This window comes from Lepidochelys kempii, chromosome 4 (assembly GCF_965140285.1).
Source record: "Lepidochelys kempii isolate rLepKem1 chromosome 4, rLepKem1.hap1, whole genome shotgun sequence".
Lineage (NCBI taxonomy): Eukaryota > Metazoa > Chordata > Testudines > Cheloniidae > Lepidochelys > Lepidochelys kempii.
The window spans coordinates 126,133,929-126,154,187 of NC_136383.1; the positions used below are offsets into that span (position 1 = coordinate 126,133,929).

The 20,259-nt window shown below is 42.9% G+C and overlaps 1 protein-coding gene across 10 annotated transcripts in view; it reads right to left on the reverse strand.

The window, feature by feature from the left end:
• Positions 1 to 20,259, reverse strand: part of MAEA (macrophage erythroblast attacher, E3 ubiquitin ligase) — a 118,041-nt gene that overhangs the window by 64,589 nt on the left and 33,193 nt on the right. For 9 of the 10 annotated variants that reach the window (XM_073342794.2, XM_073342795.2, XM_073342788.1 and 6 more), the window contains exon 3: positions 6,049 to 6,252. In XM_073342794.2, coding sequence (XP_073198895.1) covers positions 6,049 to 6,252 — 204 coding nt within the window. Of the gene's footprint in view, positions 1 to 6,048; positions 6,253 to 9,368; positions 9,747 to 20,259 lie in introns of those variants that run through there. The other variant, XM_073342796.2, reaches the window with a different exon arrangement.

A 20,259-nucleotide genomic window follows, 5' to 3' on the forward strand; every position in this document is an offset into this window, starting at 1 on the left:
CCTCCCACCAAGAAGACAGGGCTTGGAATCCACCTAAACTAGGACTGCAGGACCACTCTACCAAAGCTTGCATCTGCTCTGGAAGATGCTGTTAAGGTGTAATGGTTTGTGAGCATATGTACTGATGTCCACATAAGCAGCTCTACAAATGTCCAATATGGAAATTGGAATGAGAAATGCTATGGACATTGCTTGCGCTCATATAGAATGAGCATGCACACACTGAGGGGGCATAGCCAAGGCTATTTTGTATGCAGCCTTGATGCAGGATGTTACCTATTTGGAGATGGTCTGTGAAGAGCCCGCCTGAGCCTTCATGTAGGCTGCATGTACCTGCACAACCAAAGACGACAATGCACGAAACGGTTTAGTCCTGTCCAAATAAAAGGCTAGACATCCTCTGACTTCTAAGGTATGGAGAGGCTGATCCTCCAGAGGAGGATGCGGCTCAGGAAAAAGCATAAGTAAATATACCACCTGGTTCAAATGAAACAGAAACCACTTCAGACACAAATTTTGGGTGGATCATAGCGTTACGTTGTCTTTGGAGAACTGTGTATAAGGATGCTCTCCCATCAGAACCTGCACTCTAACACTTTCCTTGCAGATGTTATCACTACCAGGAAAGCAGTTTTCTGACAAGAGCAGAAAGGGACAAGATGCTAGACTCTCGAACAAAGAATCTTGTTACCATAGGATAGAATGATCTTCTTTGAAGAGGGGGAATGAAATGCCAATAGTGCTGCACTTTCAATTAACTAAGTGCAAGCCTTAACAACTGAAGGTGTAGCAGGTACTCCAAAATGTGCTGGCTTCTATCCAGGATTGGTTGGATTCTGAAGGCTAATGACAACACAGAAAACCACTTCCATTTCACTGAATAGGCTATTCTGGTACAGGATTTTCTAATGTTGAGCAGGACTTGTTGGACAGCTGTTGAACACTGCTCTTCCTCCTCATTCAACCATGCAGCAGCCACGTCGTAAAATGCAGGGAGCTGAGCCTGGGATGCAAGATGCGGCCGTGATTCTGAGTGAGTAGGTTGGAATGGAGAGGAAACAGGATGGGAACCTAAATAGACAGTGCAAGAAGGTCAAAGAACCAACACTGTCTCAGCCATGAGAATGAACTTGGCTTGATCTACCTTGATCTTCAGAATGACCCGAGGAATGACTGGGACCGGAGGAAAGGCATACAGGAAAGCGGACTGCCAGCTGAGGTAGAAAGCATCAAACAAGAAGCCAGCACTGAGGCCCCACTGAGAACAGGACAGACAACACTTCTTGTTGGCTGTTGTAATGGGATTGCCCCAAGAAGTGAAGATGACCCAGAGGACACTTGTCTTCAGGGACCATTTGTGACTTGGGGAAAATAACTGCTGAAATGGTCTGCAAGATGATTCTGAACCCCAGGCAAGTGAATGGCTACTGGAGCAATGTTCTCCTCAATGCAGAACTACCACACCCTGATCTCCTCTAAACAGAGCAACATGGTGTGGGCTTCCCCTTGTTTGTTCACATAATGCATCGCAGTGGTATTGTTGGTAAGTACGTGAACCACTGAGTCACTGATATGGTGTTGAAAAGCATGACGTGCATTGTAGATGGCCTAAAGCTCCAGCAAGTCGATATGGTGTGAAGACTCCCGCTCTGAGCACAGTCCCAGTACTTTCAGCAACCCCAGGCATGACCCCCAACCCATCTGTGAGGCATCAGTAACAAATGCCTTGGTTGGCGAGGGCCGGACAAAAGGGAACGCACTGGCAAATGTTCTCTGGGATGCATCCACCACTGTGAGTTGTTCAGGACCAGTGGAGGGAGATGAACAAATCTAGAGAATGACAAGCAGGACAGTAGACCATCCTGAGCCACATCTGAAGTGGGCAAAGGCGCAACCTTGAAAATTGGATTACCTGCATGCAAGTGGACATGTGGCGCAAGAGCTTCAGATGCCTGAACAGTCGTGGAATGCTGAGACTGCAGAGAGAGGCAAAAGCGGCGAATTGTCTAAAACAGTCATCGGCAGAAATGTTCTCAATATTGTGGAATCTAACAAAGCCCCAATGAACTCGATTTTTTGAGTGGGAGCCAAGGTTGACTTTGCGATGTTTAGGATGAGACCCAGATGGTCAAGCAAGCACAGCGTTGCCCTGACATGAGCAAGAACTTCCTTTCTGGATCTGTCCTTCAGTAACCAGTTATCCAGATACAGGAAAATATGAATTCCCTCCTTTCTGAGATGCATGGTCATTGTTCTGGTGTACTTGATAAAAACCTAGAGGGCAGAGGAGAGGCCAAAGGGAAGCATTGTGTATTGAAAGTGGCATTCTGCCATGTTGAACCAAAGGAACTTTCATGTGGCGATTTTGCCAAGCCACAGAAAGTAAGCATCCTGAAGGCCCAAAGCAGCAAACCAGTCTTCTGAGACAGAGTGACCATTCAGAACCTCACGTTCCTGATATATTTGTAGAGTCCGCTAAGGTTAAGGATGGCTCTTACCCCTCCCTTGGATTTGGGTACCAAGAAGTATCGGAGTAGAAGCTGTGACCCTGGTGTTCCTGCGGAATCTCCACCACTGCTCTCAAAGCAGAAAATGGACCAGCTTGAGTAGCAATATCTCATTAGAGGGGCAGGGAGGGAATATGGGGAGTTGGTGTGGAGAGGAACATAACTGGACTTGATGGCGCTTAGGACCAGCCATTGGTGGTGATTGACCCCAAGCACTGTGAAAGCGGGCCAACCTGTCCCAGGGGGGAGGGAAGAAGAGACTATGAGGAGGGAGGAGCAATGATAGAACAGTGCTCTGGACCAAGGAGTCAAAATGGGCACTTGGAGGACACTGGGACAGGAAGTGTGGAATGATCGAACCCCGAGCCCATCTACTTTCTCTCTCTCTGAGATGCTGCTTCCGGTGAAGGTTCTAAGCTACTTGAGTCTGTTTCTTAAATGATCTGCAGTTTGCACAATGCTCCTTGATGTGGGCCTCACCAAGACAGAGCAAGCACTGTAAGTGGGGATTGCTGTTGGGGATCACTCCCCCACACGGACAATGTTTAAACCTTGGTGAGGGCACCACCAAGGGAAACACATTACTACAACTGACACTACTCTAACACCAAGGTTACTAACAACTATATACAAGAGAAAAACTAAACTAGTTGAGAGGTTGAGAACACACAGAGCTCCCACTCCAGTTATGGGTGGTGGGAGGGTCAGGGTGCACTCTTATGTAGTCAGGGAAGAACAGCAGAAGGGGAGGGAGGGGGGAGGGAGACTATAGGTAGGGGAGGGGCTATAGCCATGATACACAAGAGCTGCCTTTCTACGGGTACTGCTAGGCAAATTTCTCTGGCTCTGATCTGCTGGGTGCGCACACCCATAAATGGAATGCATGGCTGCATCTACTTGAGGAAGAACTTTAGCAGTCTACACTCCTTTGCCTAAAATGGTTTCTCATCCTCAAAAGACTTTCTGCAAAGCCTGCAGATTTTCAGTCAAAGCATGATCCAGATTTCTCCATGAGTCATCCCCATCTGCCAAGGGTGTTCTTCCGTGAAGCAGATAACAAAAAAAGTCCTTTTGCTTTTACTTATATTTTCTCCAAACTCATTGTTTTGATCCTAGACACAAGACAACTCACCCTGTGGTTTTAGTCTCCAGTGTCTTCCCAGGCTGATTTCACATCACTGTCAACCAGGCTTTTCCTGTTGACTTACATGAAAATGCAGCTCCCATTGTGTTTTAGATTTTTCAAAGCTCAATTTACATCAGAGACCTAGACAGACAGGTAAATCAACATTCCTTTGTCTAGGACAAAACTTGTTTATCAACCCTGCCTTGTTATAGGATTTAAAACATATTTTTAGTATATGCATACAACTTAATTATCACCCATACACATATCAAAGAACATTTACAATAACCAGTGAAATATATGCTATCATTTGACACCTCACATGACCTTCTTTACAGACAAATACTACAACAGCAATATGTTAGGTGCATGTTAGGTCTGACAGGAGTTGCTGTTGAAGGCAGTAACCCTTTGCCAGTTGGCATTGGGAGAGTCTTAAGGTCATAGACTTTCTTTGTTCCCTCTACTCCAACTACTAAGTTTTTCTTCAATAGTTAAATGATTCAGACGTTAGGCAATTAAAAGTGTTTAGAACTGAAGGCAGCAGTCAGGTGCTGATGAACTCAAACATTTTAATCCAAAAATAGTTTTCACGTTTGCTAATAGTTATCTATGCAGCAGATGGAAGTGGAAAGTCATGAGGCATCACAAAAAAGTATTCTGCTCACTCCTGCAATGCATTAGACAACAGTCCCACTCTAGCCATGCTCACTTCAAAACCAATGTTATGCCTTTTCAGTTTAATTAATGCTCAACAGGAGCTGCTACATAGGGGAGATAATCTCCTTAACCTCTTTATTGCTGTGTAGCAATAGCTGATACATACAGAGGCATGATGATTCAGCAGAAGATTTACAGCTCCTGTTCCAGTGGAGGAAAACCTCCTTTCTGTCAGCAGAGGACCAACAGGATTTCAGATCATGCAGTTCCAGCTACATGATACAAGAACAATAGTACTTTAATTTTTTAGGATTCGTCTTGTTACATGGCCCTTCTTTACCAAGGACAATGACCTCATGAGCGAAGAGATGCCTATGAACATGATTTGATGTTCTCCTCTTAGATAAGATTATTCTACTCATTTTTCACTTCCTTATTTCCCTTCCTCCCCCGTTTCATTTTCATATTTATTGAAGACATTGCTGGCCAAACAAGATCAGATTGGTTGAAACAGCCATGGAACTAAGAAATAGGTTGGAGTTAGAAGCAAACAAACAATTACATTTATGCTGTAGCTTTTGGTATGGCTAGCAACTAAAGTTCCCCCTTTCTGAACTGTGTCCAATTTAAAAATATTCCCTCCCCTCAAAAATTAAAACAAAACCAGAAAACCATACATGCTGATAAAACTACCACCACCACCTTCTTCCTCCTCAAAAATATATTTTTAACAGTAACAGTCACGGTCTTTCTAGTGTCAGAAGTGCTAAGACAGTTTACAGTACTGAGCCGGGGCACTTCTGAGTCCCAATGACACTTACCCCCACAGCTCAGCAAGACAAAAATAAGCCAGTTTCCAAGGAGAAAGACTCCAAATTCTCATAGGAACCAGCTTCTTCCTAAAACATTAATTTCATTTTCCTCTGAGTTGCAGTTGCTGGTGGAGCACAAAAGCCTTTCAGGATCCAGTATGGCTCAGCATCTTGCATACATAATCCATGCAAAGGAACATGAAGCGTATAAGCCCTGAAGTGTTGTTCAGCAACATGATTCAGCAACTTTACGGAAACTTGTAAGTAGGAGGAAGGCAACACATAAAATAAAGTGAAAGATGACCAGAGGATGTCAATAAAATGCACAAAATTGCTGCTTTGGAGCAAAACCATAAATGGAAGGGGAAGGAAGACACTCTGGCTACAAAACCTTGACAACTATTAAATGAATTATTCCAAAGTATTTTATAATTCAAAGTGCCCCTAAAGATGTTTAATAGTAGTATAATAATACAACAGAACTCTAGATAGCCTATATGTTACTGTGATCGGCCTGATTACCTCCAGAATTGTGAAAGTATGGCTGGACAGATGGGAAGCTCCACTAACTGCTTAATCAACAGTCTGACATTCTTTAATAAAAATGTAACAGTACATTTGAGGAACCGGGGGGTGGGCTGGGGGGAGGGAGTGTTGGTCTAGGAATTCATTTAACTTTATAACTGCAACACTATGATTCCAATTCTAATTTCTATTTAACACACAAACCTATACTGAGAGAACAGACTCTAGAGAATTGGTTTAGAGACTAATTTAAATGAAATATTAAGAATTCAGGCATACTCTAGTACACAAAATAGCTAGCATATTACTGATCAACAGCTGTGTTTCCACGAATCTCTCTTTAATACAAACTGACACTCAGATACCATAATGATTAGCACAGTATAAGAATCTATATAGAACAGAAGTTGGTACCAACCTCAATACCACTCTGCCTGGCTAGTTTTACAGCTGTATTGTAGTAGCCACAGCGCAAGAGATGTTCCACCATCATGCGATCCATACGTTTTTTCTTCCACATGTTGGCAGCAGCTGGCTGGTCACTGCTATGTTCTTTAAGGTGCTCAATCCTGCGTTTACAAAGTTTTGCGCTCTCATCTTCAGCCTGGATTGATTCAACTGCCTAAATTTAAGAAAGAATTATCCAATTAATAAATAAAGCAATTTCAGCTGCAGGGAATAATGACTTTTAAAGCAATATATAACCTTTATTGTACAATATGTAGAATGTGTACCAATCCAACAAACAAGATTACACATTGCCCAGAACAAAACAAAACAAAATCCATATAGTAGCCTATGAGTTACAAAAGGTTATTTCACTAAGATAAGTAGAAAAATACAACTGAACTGGTAAAATTATGTACAGGAAATTTCAAAATCGAGCTCGGCCTCATTGAAATTTCTGGGTGTTACTGTAGTATAAATCTTTCTCAATTGTTGACCTGAATTTATAGGGCTAATTTATTATGGCTTGCCAATGATCCGACCAGAAGATACTTTGGTTCTTGTCCTAAATTCAGGCTACAGAATCAGAGAACATAGGGAGTTCAATGTCTTTTACGGACCCTCGGGATGCATGGCAAGGACACACACACTGATAACAAAACCAAATTTTCAATATCTTTATTAAAATAAATGGGAGAGTAATCAAAGCTATAAGCCACAAAGTAGTAACACAGTTCTATAGTCCCTGGTGGTAAAATCCCTTTTCTAAAAGGCTACTTAAACTAGCACACTCATATCCTTCCTTGGAGACCTGATAGTGGGAGACAGAGGATGAGCCTCATCTGTAGCATGCCTAATGAGTTTGATGGTCCAGGCTCCTCAATCCCAAGCTGGTAGAGGTCAAGATCGAGTGTTGAGTAGCTAAGCTATATTGCAGAAGCTGAACAGATAGCTTAACAGAAGGTAACTGAAAGAAGGAGCAACCCCTCTGCATGGCAGTTTGCCCTTTTATAGAGTCCTAGCACTGTCCTGAATATTTATATTAATGCTCAACCCTCCATGCCCAAATCTTATTTCCTCACCCACTTAAATCTTCGAGTACACTTACTCTATAGGCTAGCATATCCTGACATGTTAATATCATATTCATACATATTAATATTGATGATCTCATCCTCAAAACCATTACCTTTGGCCTACATCATTACTTCCATGTTCTGCAGTCTACCTTGTAGTTACTGGTGTGTTCCAGAATTTTGCTAAACACATTCAGTTCTCCATTCAGTTTCCCAAAGTCAAAAGGGATAACCCGTAGGCCAGCGGTTCTCAAACTATGAGTCGGGACCCCAAAGTGGGTCCCGACCCCATTTTAATGGGGTCGCCAGGGCTGACTTACACTTGCAGGGGCTCGGGGCTGAGGCCCAAGCCCGAGGGAGTCAGCCCTGGGCAGCGGGGTTCAGGTTACAGGCCCCCTGACAGGGGCTGAAGCCTTTGGACTTCAGCTTTGATCAATTGGGCAGTGGGACTCGGGCTTTGGCTTCCCCACCCAGGGCAGTGGCAGTTGGGCAGGCTCAGGCTTTGATCCCTGCTCCTGGTGTTGTGCAGTAATTTTTGTTGTCAGAAGGGGGGTGCAGTGCAATGAAGTTTGAGAACCCCTGCGTTAGCTCATTTATCTATGCCAAAGGTTACAAACTAACACTTACGCTGCTTTGCTCTAGCTAATTATACAGGATACAGGCCTGTAGGTTCCTTGCATTACAGCCAAGTATAATGAAGTAATGTGTACTGGAATTATTCAATACAAAACATAAACCAAGAAAATAATATAATCAAACCAATAAAGAAAACAGATTGTATAATATAGCAATTGTATAATATAGCCCCATGGGCTACAAAATGGAAGAAATGTAAATGTGACCACTTTAGTAGCAGCTGCCACCATGCCTCACTATTCATACCCCACCGTAAGTTCCATACAAGTTTGTTGCCAATGGATCTCAACAGTTGAAACCCACTGGTCTGGCACCTATGGTCTGCCCTCATTTCACCCTCCCCATGCCGCTATGCTGCTCTTCAGGGGACTATTGCAGAGCAACCTGTACGGCCTCTCCACTTTTGCTTTCTTTTGTCCTCTTACAGCAGTAGAGCTATGTACTGGGACTTGCACTAATGGACTCAGAGAGAGGATTTGGCCCTCACAACATCTTTCAATCAAGGATCTCAAATCAGTTTGCGGTCAAGTCTCAGTATCCTTGTTAAATCAGTAGGAATTATCTTTATTCTGCAACACTCGTTAAGGACTTCTGCAGACTGTGTCCTACCTCCAGTGCTCCTGGCAACATGGGTCTACTGCTAGAATCTTTTACCTACTAGTTTTACCTTAAGCAAGCCAGAATGACGAGTTTTTCCCAGCCACTCTTACAGAATGCCTAGCTCAGAGAGTCAGCACAATGAAAACCTCTTTCCACAACAATACTATTTTTACCACATAATCACACTCTTCTCTCCCCCTATCCTATCGCAATTAGATGGCTGATTAATCATGCTGCATGTTTCACTCAGCAATTAATTACAACCACATTTGCAACTTGAGGCTAGGTACTTATGACTGCTGCACATTACACCAGTAGCCAATTCAGATCCCACAAAATAAGTCAATGTGCATAACCTACTGACAGCAGTCAACAGCAGTTTTATTTGCTATTATATGTTATAATGAAATATCTCATTACTAAGAATGGGAAAGCAGCGGGTAGAAGATGCACTGGTTTAAACTGTCTAGTCTCCTCTCACCCAGTTAAAGAGAGGAGTTTCATGCTCTCAAGTAGAAATCCACGAGAATTCAGAGTATTCATGGGAAGGTCAGTTTTGGAATGCCTGGTCATGGGCCCCAATTGCAGTGCATTAACAGAGCCACTAAGAAAACTTCCCTAGTTCTTGTCCACACTAAGCCTGGCTCTAGTTCAACCTGTTATATTAATCCAAACTTTACAAATCCTCATCACTCCTTAAAAGAAAAATGGTTCACTGTAACTGAGGTAACTCCAACTCACGAGGGTGTTTCATTTTTACTACAGAATTTTTCAGTGTAGGGTCCAAGACAATTTAAAGAACAAAAAACCCAAACAGACTCTTGGTAAGTAAGTTGTGAGCCCTTCCTATTTAGCAAAAGAGGATGTTTGTCATAAAAAAAGAATTTTGGCTTGACATTAAATTTCTGAAGAGGAAATGGGTCTGAAAAAACAAGATTATTTTGAGGCAAACATGAAGGCTGAACTCTATACAACTCACCTGAAAAGATGTATGCATCTCCTTGGTTGAATTTACCTTGGAACCAGAGCTGCTGCCATTTTGATCCCCTTGTCAGGACTGTTAGGAGAGGGGACGCATACTTTCCTGGGCCTCTCTGCTGCAATTTTGTGGATGAGGTAAATTCAGGGAGTCACTGATGGGAAGTGTGGTCAGCTGGTTAAAAGGGTAGGCATGAGAGAAATGCATGACTCTGGCTTTCCCAACAGAACCAGTGACATGAATACCAGAGACGTCCCCATAGAGACATTGAAAATGTGGACTGTTGAGAGCTAAGGAAATCAGCCTAGAGAGTCCCTTACCAACATCTCAATAGTTTACTGGGTCCTTGCCTGAACATGTTCTTCGTCCATGGCCTTGCATTTAAAGACCAAAAGGGGCCACTGTTGGAAATGCAAGTAGCAGCAAGTGACAGCCTTGGCTGTTTACCTTGGATGAATGTCCCTCAGGCTACTGCTTGCCTTGACCTTCACCATGAGTAACTGTAGGGAGAAAAGCTGGAAGGTACCATTTGTCAGTTCTCTGCTAGTGCTCCCTAGCTCTACATGGGTTTCTGCTAACCAGAGCAAAGGAAGTCTAGCTAGCCCTTCTCCAAGCTGGTCTGAAGTGTGAGAGAGGGCTTCCCCCACCACAAAAATATAACAGAACACATGATCCAGGAAGCAGTGCAGGTTTTCCCTATATGCTTCGTCTGTCACACTGGGATCAAGCAAGGGATGCAAGAGGACATGTCTGGCTGTAGTGCAGGTAGCCAGGAATTAAGTGGATTAGCCCAAAAACATGCTCAAAAGTTGGACATAGATCAAGCTCAACATCCAATTGCACCAGAAAGTTAACTTTCATGGTTTCAGTTTTTAAGAGTTTTATATCCAAGGATCTGCAGCTCTAAGGTATCTAAAGAGGCAGAACCAAACTGGCAGGCTCTTAAGCAAGCATTATGTATCCTTGAGCTAATGATTGATATCTGAGTTCTGCCTGCAAAATAAATACCAAGTTCTCATCCACAGACATCAAAGCATATTATGAAGAAATTAACTATCATTACTGCCATTTTGCAAAAGATGAACAGAGCCACAGGAGGTGAAGTGAAAGCTGCGAACCAGCTGAAGATCCATTTTAGGATCTGAGAACCTTTCTTCAAAGAAGAAAGAAGAGTTTACCTGTATGCACACATCCCTAGACCCTGTTCCAAGGCTCAGCCCTTAAGACTGTGGGGAGTGAGTTCAGGGAGCACATGACGTGGATCATGTGACTGCAGGTTGCAAGGAGCGCCTGACACAAATAGCAGCTGCAGTATCTAAGCAGTAAGACCACCATGAAAGGACCCAGGAAGAAGCTCTTGACAGTAGTCAGAAAGTGCTGTCTTATCCTCCTTCCTAGATGTGGAAAGTACAAATAATACAGCCCTGTTAAGTGTTCTGTATTATTTTGAACCTTTCACGTATTCTCTTATTAAACCTGCCCTGAGGATGTGCAATGTCTAGAGCCCTTTGGTATTAGTCAGACTGTCCTGCCCACCAATTTATAGCAGCCTTTAACCCACCTCAAAAAAAGAAAAGGAGTACCTTTGAGGCACCTTAGAGACTAACCAATTTATTTGAGCATAAGCTTTCGTGAGCTACAGCTCACTTCATCGGATGCATACTGTGGAAAATATAGAAGGTGTTTTTATACACACAGACCATGAAAAAATGGGTGTTTATCACTACAAAAGGTTCTCTCTCCCCCCATCCCACTCTCCTGCTGGTAATAGCTTATCTAAAGTGATCACTCTCCTTACAATGTGTATGATAATCAAGGTGGGCCACTTCCAGAACAAATCCAGGGTTTAACAAGAACGTCTGAGGAACTGTGTGTGTGTGTGGGGGGGGGGAATAAACAGGGGAAATAGGTTTGAATAGAGACTGGGAATGGTGGATTCATTATAAAAAGTAACCTAAGTTAATTGTATCCAATTTGCAAATGAATTCCAATTCAGCAGTTTCTCGTTGGAGTCTGTTTTCGAAGTTTTTTTGTTGAAGGATAGTCACTTTGAGATCAGAAATCGAGTGACCAGAGAGATTGAAGTGTTCTCCGACTGGTTTATGAATGTTATAATCCTTGACATCTGATTTGTGTCCATTTATTCTTTTACGTAGAGACTGTCCAGTTTGACCAATGTACATGGCAGAGGGGCATTGCTGGCACATGATGGCATATAGCACATTGATAGATGTGCAGGTGAATGAGCCTCTGATTGTGTGGCTGATGTGATTAGGCCCTGTGATGGTGTCCCCTGAATAGATATGTGGGCACAGTTGGCAACGCGCTTTGTTGCAAGGATAGGTTCCTGGGTTAGTGGTTCTGTTGTGTGGTATGTGGTTGTTGGTGAGTATTTGCTTCAGGTTGGGGGGGCTGTCTGTAGGCATGGACTGGCCTGTCTCCCAAGATTTGTGAGTGTGTTGGGTCGTCCTTCAGGATAGGTTGTAGATCCTTGATAATGCATTGGAGGGGTTTTAGTTGGGGGCTGAAGGTGACGGCTAGTGGCGTTCTGTTATTTTCTTTGTTAGGCCTGTCCTGTAGCATACAGACTAATATTAATTGCAAATACAGACCAACATGGCTGTTACTCTGAAACCACCTCAAAAAGAAGTTTCGGACCTACACACAAGAGTTGAAGCCAGCAGTGCTATTGTTACTGAAGATTGTCAATGCTTACAGTCTTTGGGCCAGATCCTCAGCTGCCGTAAATTTACATAGGTCTATTAGAGCTGATGGAGTTACACTAGTTTACACCAGCTGAGAATCTGGCCCTTTGTGTCCAAGTTATGCCACAGTTCGTTGGAGGTTTTTGTTCAGGACAAAGTGACAGACTAAATCCTGTCAGACCTTGAGTCAAGGTCTGAAGTTTGAGATGGTTTTCATTTGACTATCAGTACAAAGTACGGACAGTTCCCACTACTGAAATAAGCAAGGCCAGGAAAGAAGATCTTCAGTATCAAGCAGAGGTTTGAGGACAGCTCTATATGTAAAATGCTGCACCGGTGCAGCTGCATCGCTGTGGTGCTTCAGTGAAGATACTACTAAGCCAATGGGGGAGCGTCTCCCGTCAGTGTAGTTAATCCACCTCCACAAGAAGGTCAGCATTTCTGTTGGCTGCAGCGGTGACAGAATGACAGGAAGAGAAAGGTGATGTCTCAGAAAGGTGTGTCCCAAGATACATGTTCCTATTCTTCAGTGAAACTCCAGCCTGGCTACTGTCTATCATATAGAAGAGAATAGTGGTCATGCTGTGATTCTTTGTAGCATGAGATACTGGGCTCTTGTCTAATCTTGCTACTTATTCAAATTACATTCCAGATTCTTGTGTCTATTTTGTAATTAGATTTTTGGGGAAGAATATGCTCTAAAGTTATCAGAATAAATGTACAGACTGAAAAGGACATCTCTTTTCCTTGTGCTTTAGTCAAAGATAAAGTGTGTTCTTTTTGCAGTCTCTACTACAGCTTCATCGATAGATACATAGATTCCAAGACCAGAAAGGACCATTATAATTCTCAAACTTCATCACACCATGACCCCACTTCTGACACACACACACAAAAAAAGACTACATAACCCCAAGAGGGGAGACCAAAGCCTGAGCCAACCCGCCCAAGCCCTACTGCCCCACACAGAAGGGAGGCGGCAGGGAGGAAGGTGGTGAAACCCTTGCTCTTCAGCCCTGGACATTGGGGCTCGGGCTTTGGTCCCAAGCAAGTCTAACAGCAGCCCTGGTGACCCCATTAAAATGGGGTCACAACCCACCTTGGGGTCCTGACCCACAGTTTGAGAACCGCTGAAATAGTAGGACTTCCTGCATAATACAGGCCATAGAGCTTCCCCATACTAATTCCTAGAGCATGTCAGTTATAAAAATATCCAGTCTTGATTTTCAAATTGCCAGTGCACCACTTGCAAACTGAAAAATGGATGCGCAGCTGGCGCTGATGGTATCTTGCTGGAGCTGCTAAAATGAACTTTTGGCCCTGTAGCGGAATCACTTGTGGCCATCTTTCACCTGATGTAGAGAATTGGAACCTTTCCAACCGCCTGGAAGGACAGTATTGTAATCTCACTTTATATGGGCAAGAGACTGTGCAGTGAACGTTAGAGAGAAAGAACAATCATCTTGTTGTCCATGCCAGGGAAGTTGTTTGTGCATATTCTGCTAGCACATTTAGAGCCCCTGCTACATTGGAAGAGTCACCTCCAACAGACAGGCTTTACAAGGAACGGGTTCACATTAGATGCCATTTTGGCCACCTGCTTGTTGTCACAGATACATCATGAGTTCAAGAAATATGTAGTGTATATTGATCTTAAGGCTGCATTTGATTCAGTTGACTGAGTCATGCTATGGAAGGCCTTAAAGGGCATAGGTGCCTCAACCACTCTAGTGGACTTGATTAGTGAGCTGCATAATGGAACCACTGCCCGTGTACATCTGGGGAATCGGATGTCAGCACATTTTAAATCAGTATCTGGCGTCAGGCAGGGCTGAGTCTTGGCCCCTGAACTCTTTTGCTGGGCAATGTAACATTCTGTCAGATCCATAGATTCATAGATATTAAGGTCAGAAGGGACCATTATGATCATCTAGTCTGACCTCCTGCACAACGCAGGCCACAGAATCTCTCCCACCCACTCCTGAAAAACCTCACCTACATCTGAGCTTTTGAAGTCCTCAAATCGTGGTTTAAAGACTTCAAGGAGCAGAGAATCCTCCAGCAAGTGACCCGTGCCCCATGCTACAGAGGAAGGCGAAAAACCTCCAGGGCCTCTTCCAATCTGCCCTGGAGGAAAATTCCTTCCTGACCCCAAATATGGGGATCAGCTAAACCCTGCGCATATGGGCAAGGTTCACCAGCCAGATACCCAGGAAAGAATTTTCCGTAGTAACTCAGATCCCACCCCATTTAACATCCCATCACAGGCCATTAGGCCTATTTACCATGAATATTTAAAGATCAATTAATTACCAAAATCATGTTATTCCATCATACCGTCTCCTCCATAAACTTATCGAGTTTAATCTTAAAGCCAGATAGATCTTTTGCCCCCACTGTTTCCCTTGGAAGGCTATTCCAGAACTTCACTCCTCTGATATTTAGAAACCTTCATCTAATTTCAAGTCTAAACTTCCTGGTGGCCAGTTTATATCCATTTGTTCTTGTGTCCACATTGGTACTGAGCTTAAATAATTCCTCTCCCTCTCCAGTATTTATCCCTCTGATATATTTAGAGAGAGCAATCATATCTCCCCTCAACCTTCTTTTAGTTAGGCTAAACAAGCCAAGCTCTTTGAGTCTCCTTTCATAAGGCAAGTTTTCCATCCCTCGGATCATTCTTCAGCCCTTCTCTGTAACTGTTCCAGTTTGAATTCATCCTTCTTAAACATGGGAGACCAGAACTGCACACAGTATTCCAGGTGAGGTCTCACCAGTGCCTTGTATAACGGTACTAAAACCTCCTTATCCCTACTGGAAATACCTCTCCTGATGCATCCCAAGACCGCATTAGCTTTTTTCACAGCCATATCATATTGGCGGCTCATAGTCATCCTATGATCAACCAATACTCCAAGGTCCTTCTCCTCCTCCGTTATTTCTAATTGATGCGTCCCCAGCTTATAACTAAAATTCTTGTTATTAATCCCTAAATGCATAACCTTACACTTCTCACTATTAAATTTCATCCTATTACTATTACTCCAGTTTACAAGGTCATCCAAATCCTCCTGTATGATATCCCGGTCCTTCTCTAAATTGGCAATACCTCCCAGCTTTGTATCATCCGCAAACTTTATTAGCACACTCCCACTTTTTGTGCCGAGGTCAGTAATAAAAAGATTAAATAAGAATGGTCTCAAAACCGATCCTTGAGGAACTCCACTGGTAACCTCCCTCCAGCCTGACAGTTCACCTTTCAGTAGTACCTGTTGTAGTCTCCCCTTTAATTCCTTATCCACCTTTCAATTTTCATATTGATCCCCATCTTATCCAATTTAACTAATAATTCCCCACGTGGCACAGTATCGAACGCCTTATTGAAATCTAGGTAAATTAGCTCCACTGCATTTCCTTTGTCTAAATAATCTGTTACTTTCTCAAAGATGGAGATCAGGTTGGTTTGGCATGATCTACCTTTTGTAAAACCATGTTGTATTTTGTCCCATTTACCAATGACTTCAATGTCCTTAACTACTTTCTCCTTCAAAATTTTTTCCAAGACCTTGCATACTACAGATGTCAACTACAGGCCTGTAGTTACCCGGATCACTTTTTTTCCCTTTCTTAAAAATAGGAACTATGTTAGCAATTCTCTAATCATACGGTACAACTCCTGAGTTTACAGATTCATTAAAAATTCTTGCTAATGGGCTTGCAATTTCGGGTGCCAATTCCTTTAATATTCTTGGATGAAGATTATCTGCGCCCCCCCCCCCCCGATTTAGTCCCATTAAGCTGTTTGAGTTTTGCTTCTACCTCCATATCCTCATTCCCATTTGTCATGCTACCATTATCCCTAAAGGTCCTCTTTAGCCTTATTAAAGGCTGAGGCAAAGTATATGTTTAGATATTGGGCCCTGCCTAGATTATCCTTAACCTCCACTCCATCCTCAGTCTTTAGCGGTCCCACTTCTTTTTTTGTTTTCTTCTTATTTATATGGCTATAGAACCTTTTACTATTGGACTATTTTACTATTGAACTACTTTTACTTTACAAGGTCCAACTCACTTTATCCCTACATGTTCTGACCTCAATAAGGTAGCTTTCCTTGCTGATCCCTCCCATCTTCCACTCACTGTATGCTTTCTGCTTTTTCTTAATCACCTCTCTGAGTTGCTTGCTCATCCAGCTTGGTCTACAACTCCTGCCTATGAATTTTTTCCCCTTTCTTGGGATGCAGGCTTCCGATAGCTTCTGCAGCTTTGATTTAAAGTAATTCCAAGCCTCCTCTACCTTTAGATCCATAAATTCTTCAGTCCAATCCACTTCCCTAACTAATTTCCTTAATTTTTGAAAGTCAGCCCTTTTGACATCAAAAACCCTAGCTGCAGATTTATTTTTGTTAATCCTTCCGTTCAGTTTGAACTGAATTAGCTCATGATCACTTGAACCAAAATTATCCCCTACAACCATTTCTTCTATGAGGTCCTCACTACTCACCAAAACCAAATCTAAAATGGCATCCCCTCTAGTCGGTTCAGCAACTACTTGATGAAGGAATCCAGCAGCTATCACATCTAGGAAAATCCGAGCCCTATTATTACTACTAGCACTCCTCCTCCAGTCTATATCTGGGAAATTAAAGTCTCCCATGATCTTGCAGTTTCCATTAGTATTTACTTTATTAAAAACATTAAAAAGGGCTCTATCCATATCCAAATTAGATCCCGGCGGTCTATAGCACACCCCAAGCTCTATCCCAGGGGAGGCTCTAATAGTTTTCTTCCCCAATGTAACTTTTGCCCAGACGGACTCTGTCTTATCCATTCCATCGCTTCTTATTTCTTTACATTCTACCTCATCATTGATATACAATGCTACTCCACCACCTTTACCTTTATTTCGGTCTTTCCTAAACAGCACAGACCCTTCAATACCTGTAGGCCAGTCATGACGACTATTCCACCATGTTTCTGTTATCCCGAGAATATCTGGTTTCACTTCCTGCACCAGTAGCTCTAGTTCCTCCATTTTGTTGCCCCGGCTCCTCGCACTGGTGTACAAACATCTTAATTATTGCTGTTTGGACTCGCTCACATTCTGTACCCTATTAGGCATGGTCATTCTACAGCCAGTATAACCTATTAGACTGGTATCCACACTGCCCTTCCTCCTTATATACATTCTCCTACCCACGGCTGTATCCTCTCTCACTTAGTTTTCTTCCCTCTCAATGCTAAAATCCAGTGTGGAGATTACCTGGACATCTCCCAACCATCTCCCCCAAATTCCTAGTTTAAAGCTCTCTTAATCAGTTGTGCCAGCCTCCATCCTAGAAGTCTATTTTCTTCCCTACTTAGATGAAGTCCATCCCGAGAGATCTGTCCTCTGTCCATGAATGCCTCCCAGTGGCCATACATCCCAAAGCCCTCCTTATAACACCATTGCCTAAGCCATAGGCATTAAGTTAGGTGATCTCTCGCTCTCAAACCTTGACTATGCAGATGATGATGTTCTTCTAGTACAGACCCCGAACAGGTTTTGCAAGGCACTCCAGCAAATAGAGGAGTTGGCCAAAGTTGACCTCCATGTTTCATGGTCAGAGACAAAGCTTCAAAAGCTAGGATCAGGTTCACCTGCGACTCCAATCTCTGAATAAGGAAACAGTCAAAGCAGTTTCCAGCTTTTGCTATTTGGGTTCTACACTCATCAGTTCCTCCAACTCTGACACAAAGGTTCTCCATCAGATTGGCACCACAGTGTCTGCCATGGGTCATTTATGAGAAATATAGTCTCAACATCATCCCAGCACAACCACCAAGTTCAGGATCTATTCGAGCTGTATCCTCTCCATACTGCTGTACAGTTGTGAAACAAGGACACTGTGTTGCTCAGATTAGGCAAAGATGGAGGCTTTCCACACAAAATACCAATGTTATATCCTGGGCATTCATCACACAGACGTTTATGGTGCTCTAGTTTATAGACTACCGGGGCTACTGTCCGCAGCTGGCATGTCGCCAGAATGCCACAAGACATTCCAGTGAACATAATTCTCTGAGTGGCTTGCACCAACCAAGACATGGAGGTGGCCCAGATCTCCCCCCTACATGGGTGCATCAAGTCTATTCCGACATTGGATTTTCGGCCTGTCAAGCCCTTGCTGCTGCACAGAAACAGAGCAAAAGGCGAACGATCGCTAGAGCAGACTCACTGAGTAAGAGAAAGATGAGAAGGAGGAAAAAAAAAGGGATGGAGAATCCACCATGATCTTTGGTAAACTGTTCCAACAGTTAATTACTTTCATGGCAAACATTTACACCTTATTTTCAGTATGTGTTTGTCTAGCTCCAACTTCCACCATTTGGTCTTGTTATACCCTTTGTCTGCAAGGCTGATGAGCCCATTATCAAATATTTGTTCCCCTGTAAGAAAAGGAGTACTTGTGGCATCTTAGAGACTAACCAATTTATTTGAGCATAAGCTTTCGTGAGCTACAGCTCACTTCATTGGATGCATGTAGTGGAAGATACAGTGGGGAGATTTTATATACACAGTTATAGACTAATCAAGTCATCCCTCAATATTCTCTGTGTTAAGTGAAATATAGCGATAGACTCAAAGAGCTTAATCCAAGATATGTTTTCTAATCCTTTAATCAGTCTCAGTTTTTCTCTCAACTCTCTCCAACATTTATCGACATTCTTCTTGAACTGAGACTACCAGAATTTGACACAGTATTCCAGCAGTGAATGCGTGAGTGCCAAATACAGAGGAACATAGCCGGTCTACTCCTAATAGAGAGTCTCCTGTTTACGCATTAAAGGATTGCTTTAACTCTTTGGCTGCAGTTTTGTACCAGGAGCTCGTGTTCCGCTGATTAGCCACCACTGTCCACCCAAGTTTTTTTCAGACTCACTGCTTCACAGGATGGAGTCCCCATCCTGGAGATATGATCTACATTTCCACCCTAGATGTATACATTTACATTTAGCTTTATTAAAAAACATTGTTTGCTTGCACCCAGTTTACCAAACAGTCCAGATTGTTCTGTATCAGTGACCTGTCCTCTTCATTACTTAACCCTCCCCCAATTTGTGTGTCATCTGTAAACTTTCAGTGATGATTTTGTTTTCTTTGAGTTCATTGATAAAAGTGTTCAATAGTGCAGGGCCAAGAACAGATTCCTGGGGGACCCCAATGGAAACACACTCATTCGACATGATTCCCTATTTAATGTTACACTAAGACCTGTGAGTTGGCCAGCTTTTAATCCAATTAGTGTGGGCCACGTTAATTTTATATTGTTCTAGTTTTTTCAAAATGTCATGTACTACCACATCAACCGCCTTATAGAAGTATATAATATCAACACTGTTACCTTTAATCTACCAAACTTGTAATCTCATCAAAAGGAATATCAAGTTAGTCTGACAGGATCTATTTTTCATAAACCCATATGTTACGGGATAGTCTGGCCCTTAAGGGGAGTCCTCCCAGCCACTTGGCATAGTTCTAAGAATTTTGGGTGGTCTGTACACAAAGCCTGAGGAGCTCTGGATATAGAGGAAAGGGATGTCAGGATCCCTTCTAAATGCCACTTCTTCCTGTTACTATATCTTTAAGGGCCTGGGACATGGAGCCTTTCAGACAAGTAGGACAAGGTTGCCCTCTTACCCAGCCAATGAAGAATGAACTGGGAGCATAAATGCTGCCTCCTCCTTCATAGCAGAGCAGAGTAAGGTGGCTCCTGCAAGGCTCTGAATTAACTATCAGCAGACACCAAGGGATGGCTACCAGTCCACAAGTTCAGAGGGTTTAAGTAGGGATAGATGAATTAGATAAAGTATCACCAAGCTCCATGAGGAGAGCTGCGGTTCCTGCCATGAGAAGAGACTTAAAGACTAAGGCCTGGTCTACAATATAGTTAGGCTGACATAAGGCAGCTTAAGTTGACTTAACTCTGCAAGCATCTATACCCATGGTGCCCAACCTTATCACGTAGGAGGACCACATAAACTTAAGCACAACGTCAAGCACAACTTTGTGTGTGCGCCAAACAGATTCAACATATTTTGATAAGCTTTAAAGTTACCTGTATTGATTTATATTTTAACATTAGCTTGTTTCATAAGTATTTAGATAAAAACAACCTATGTGCAGTACTGTCTATTCACAACTT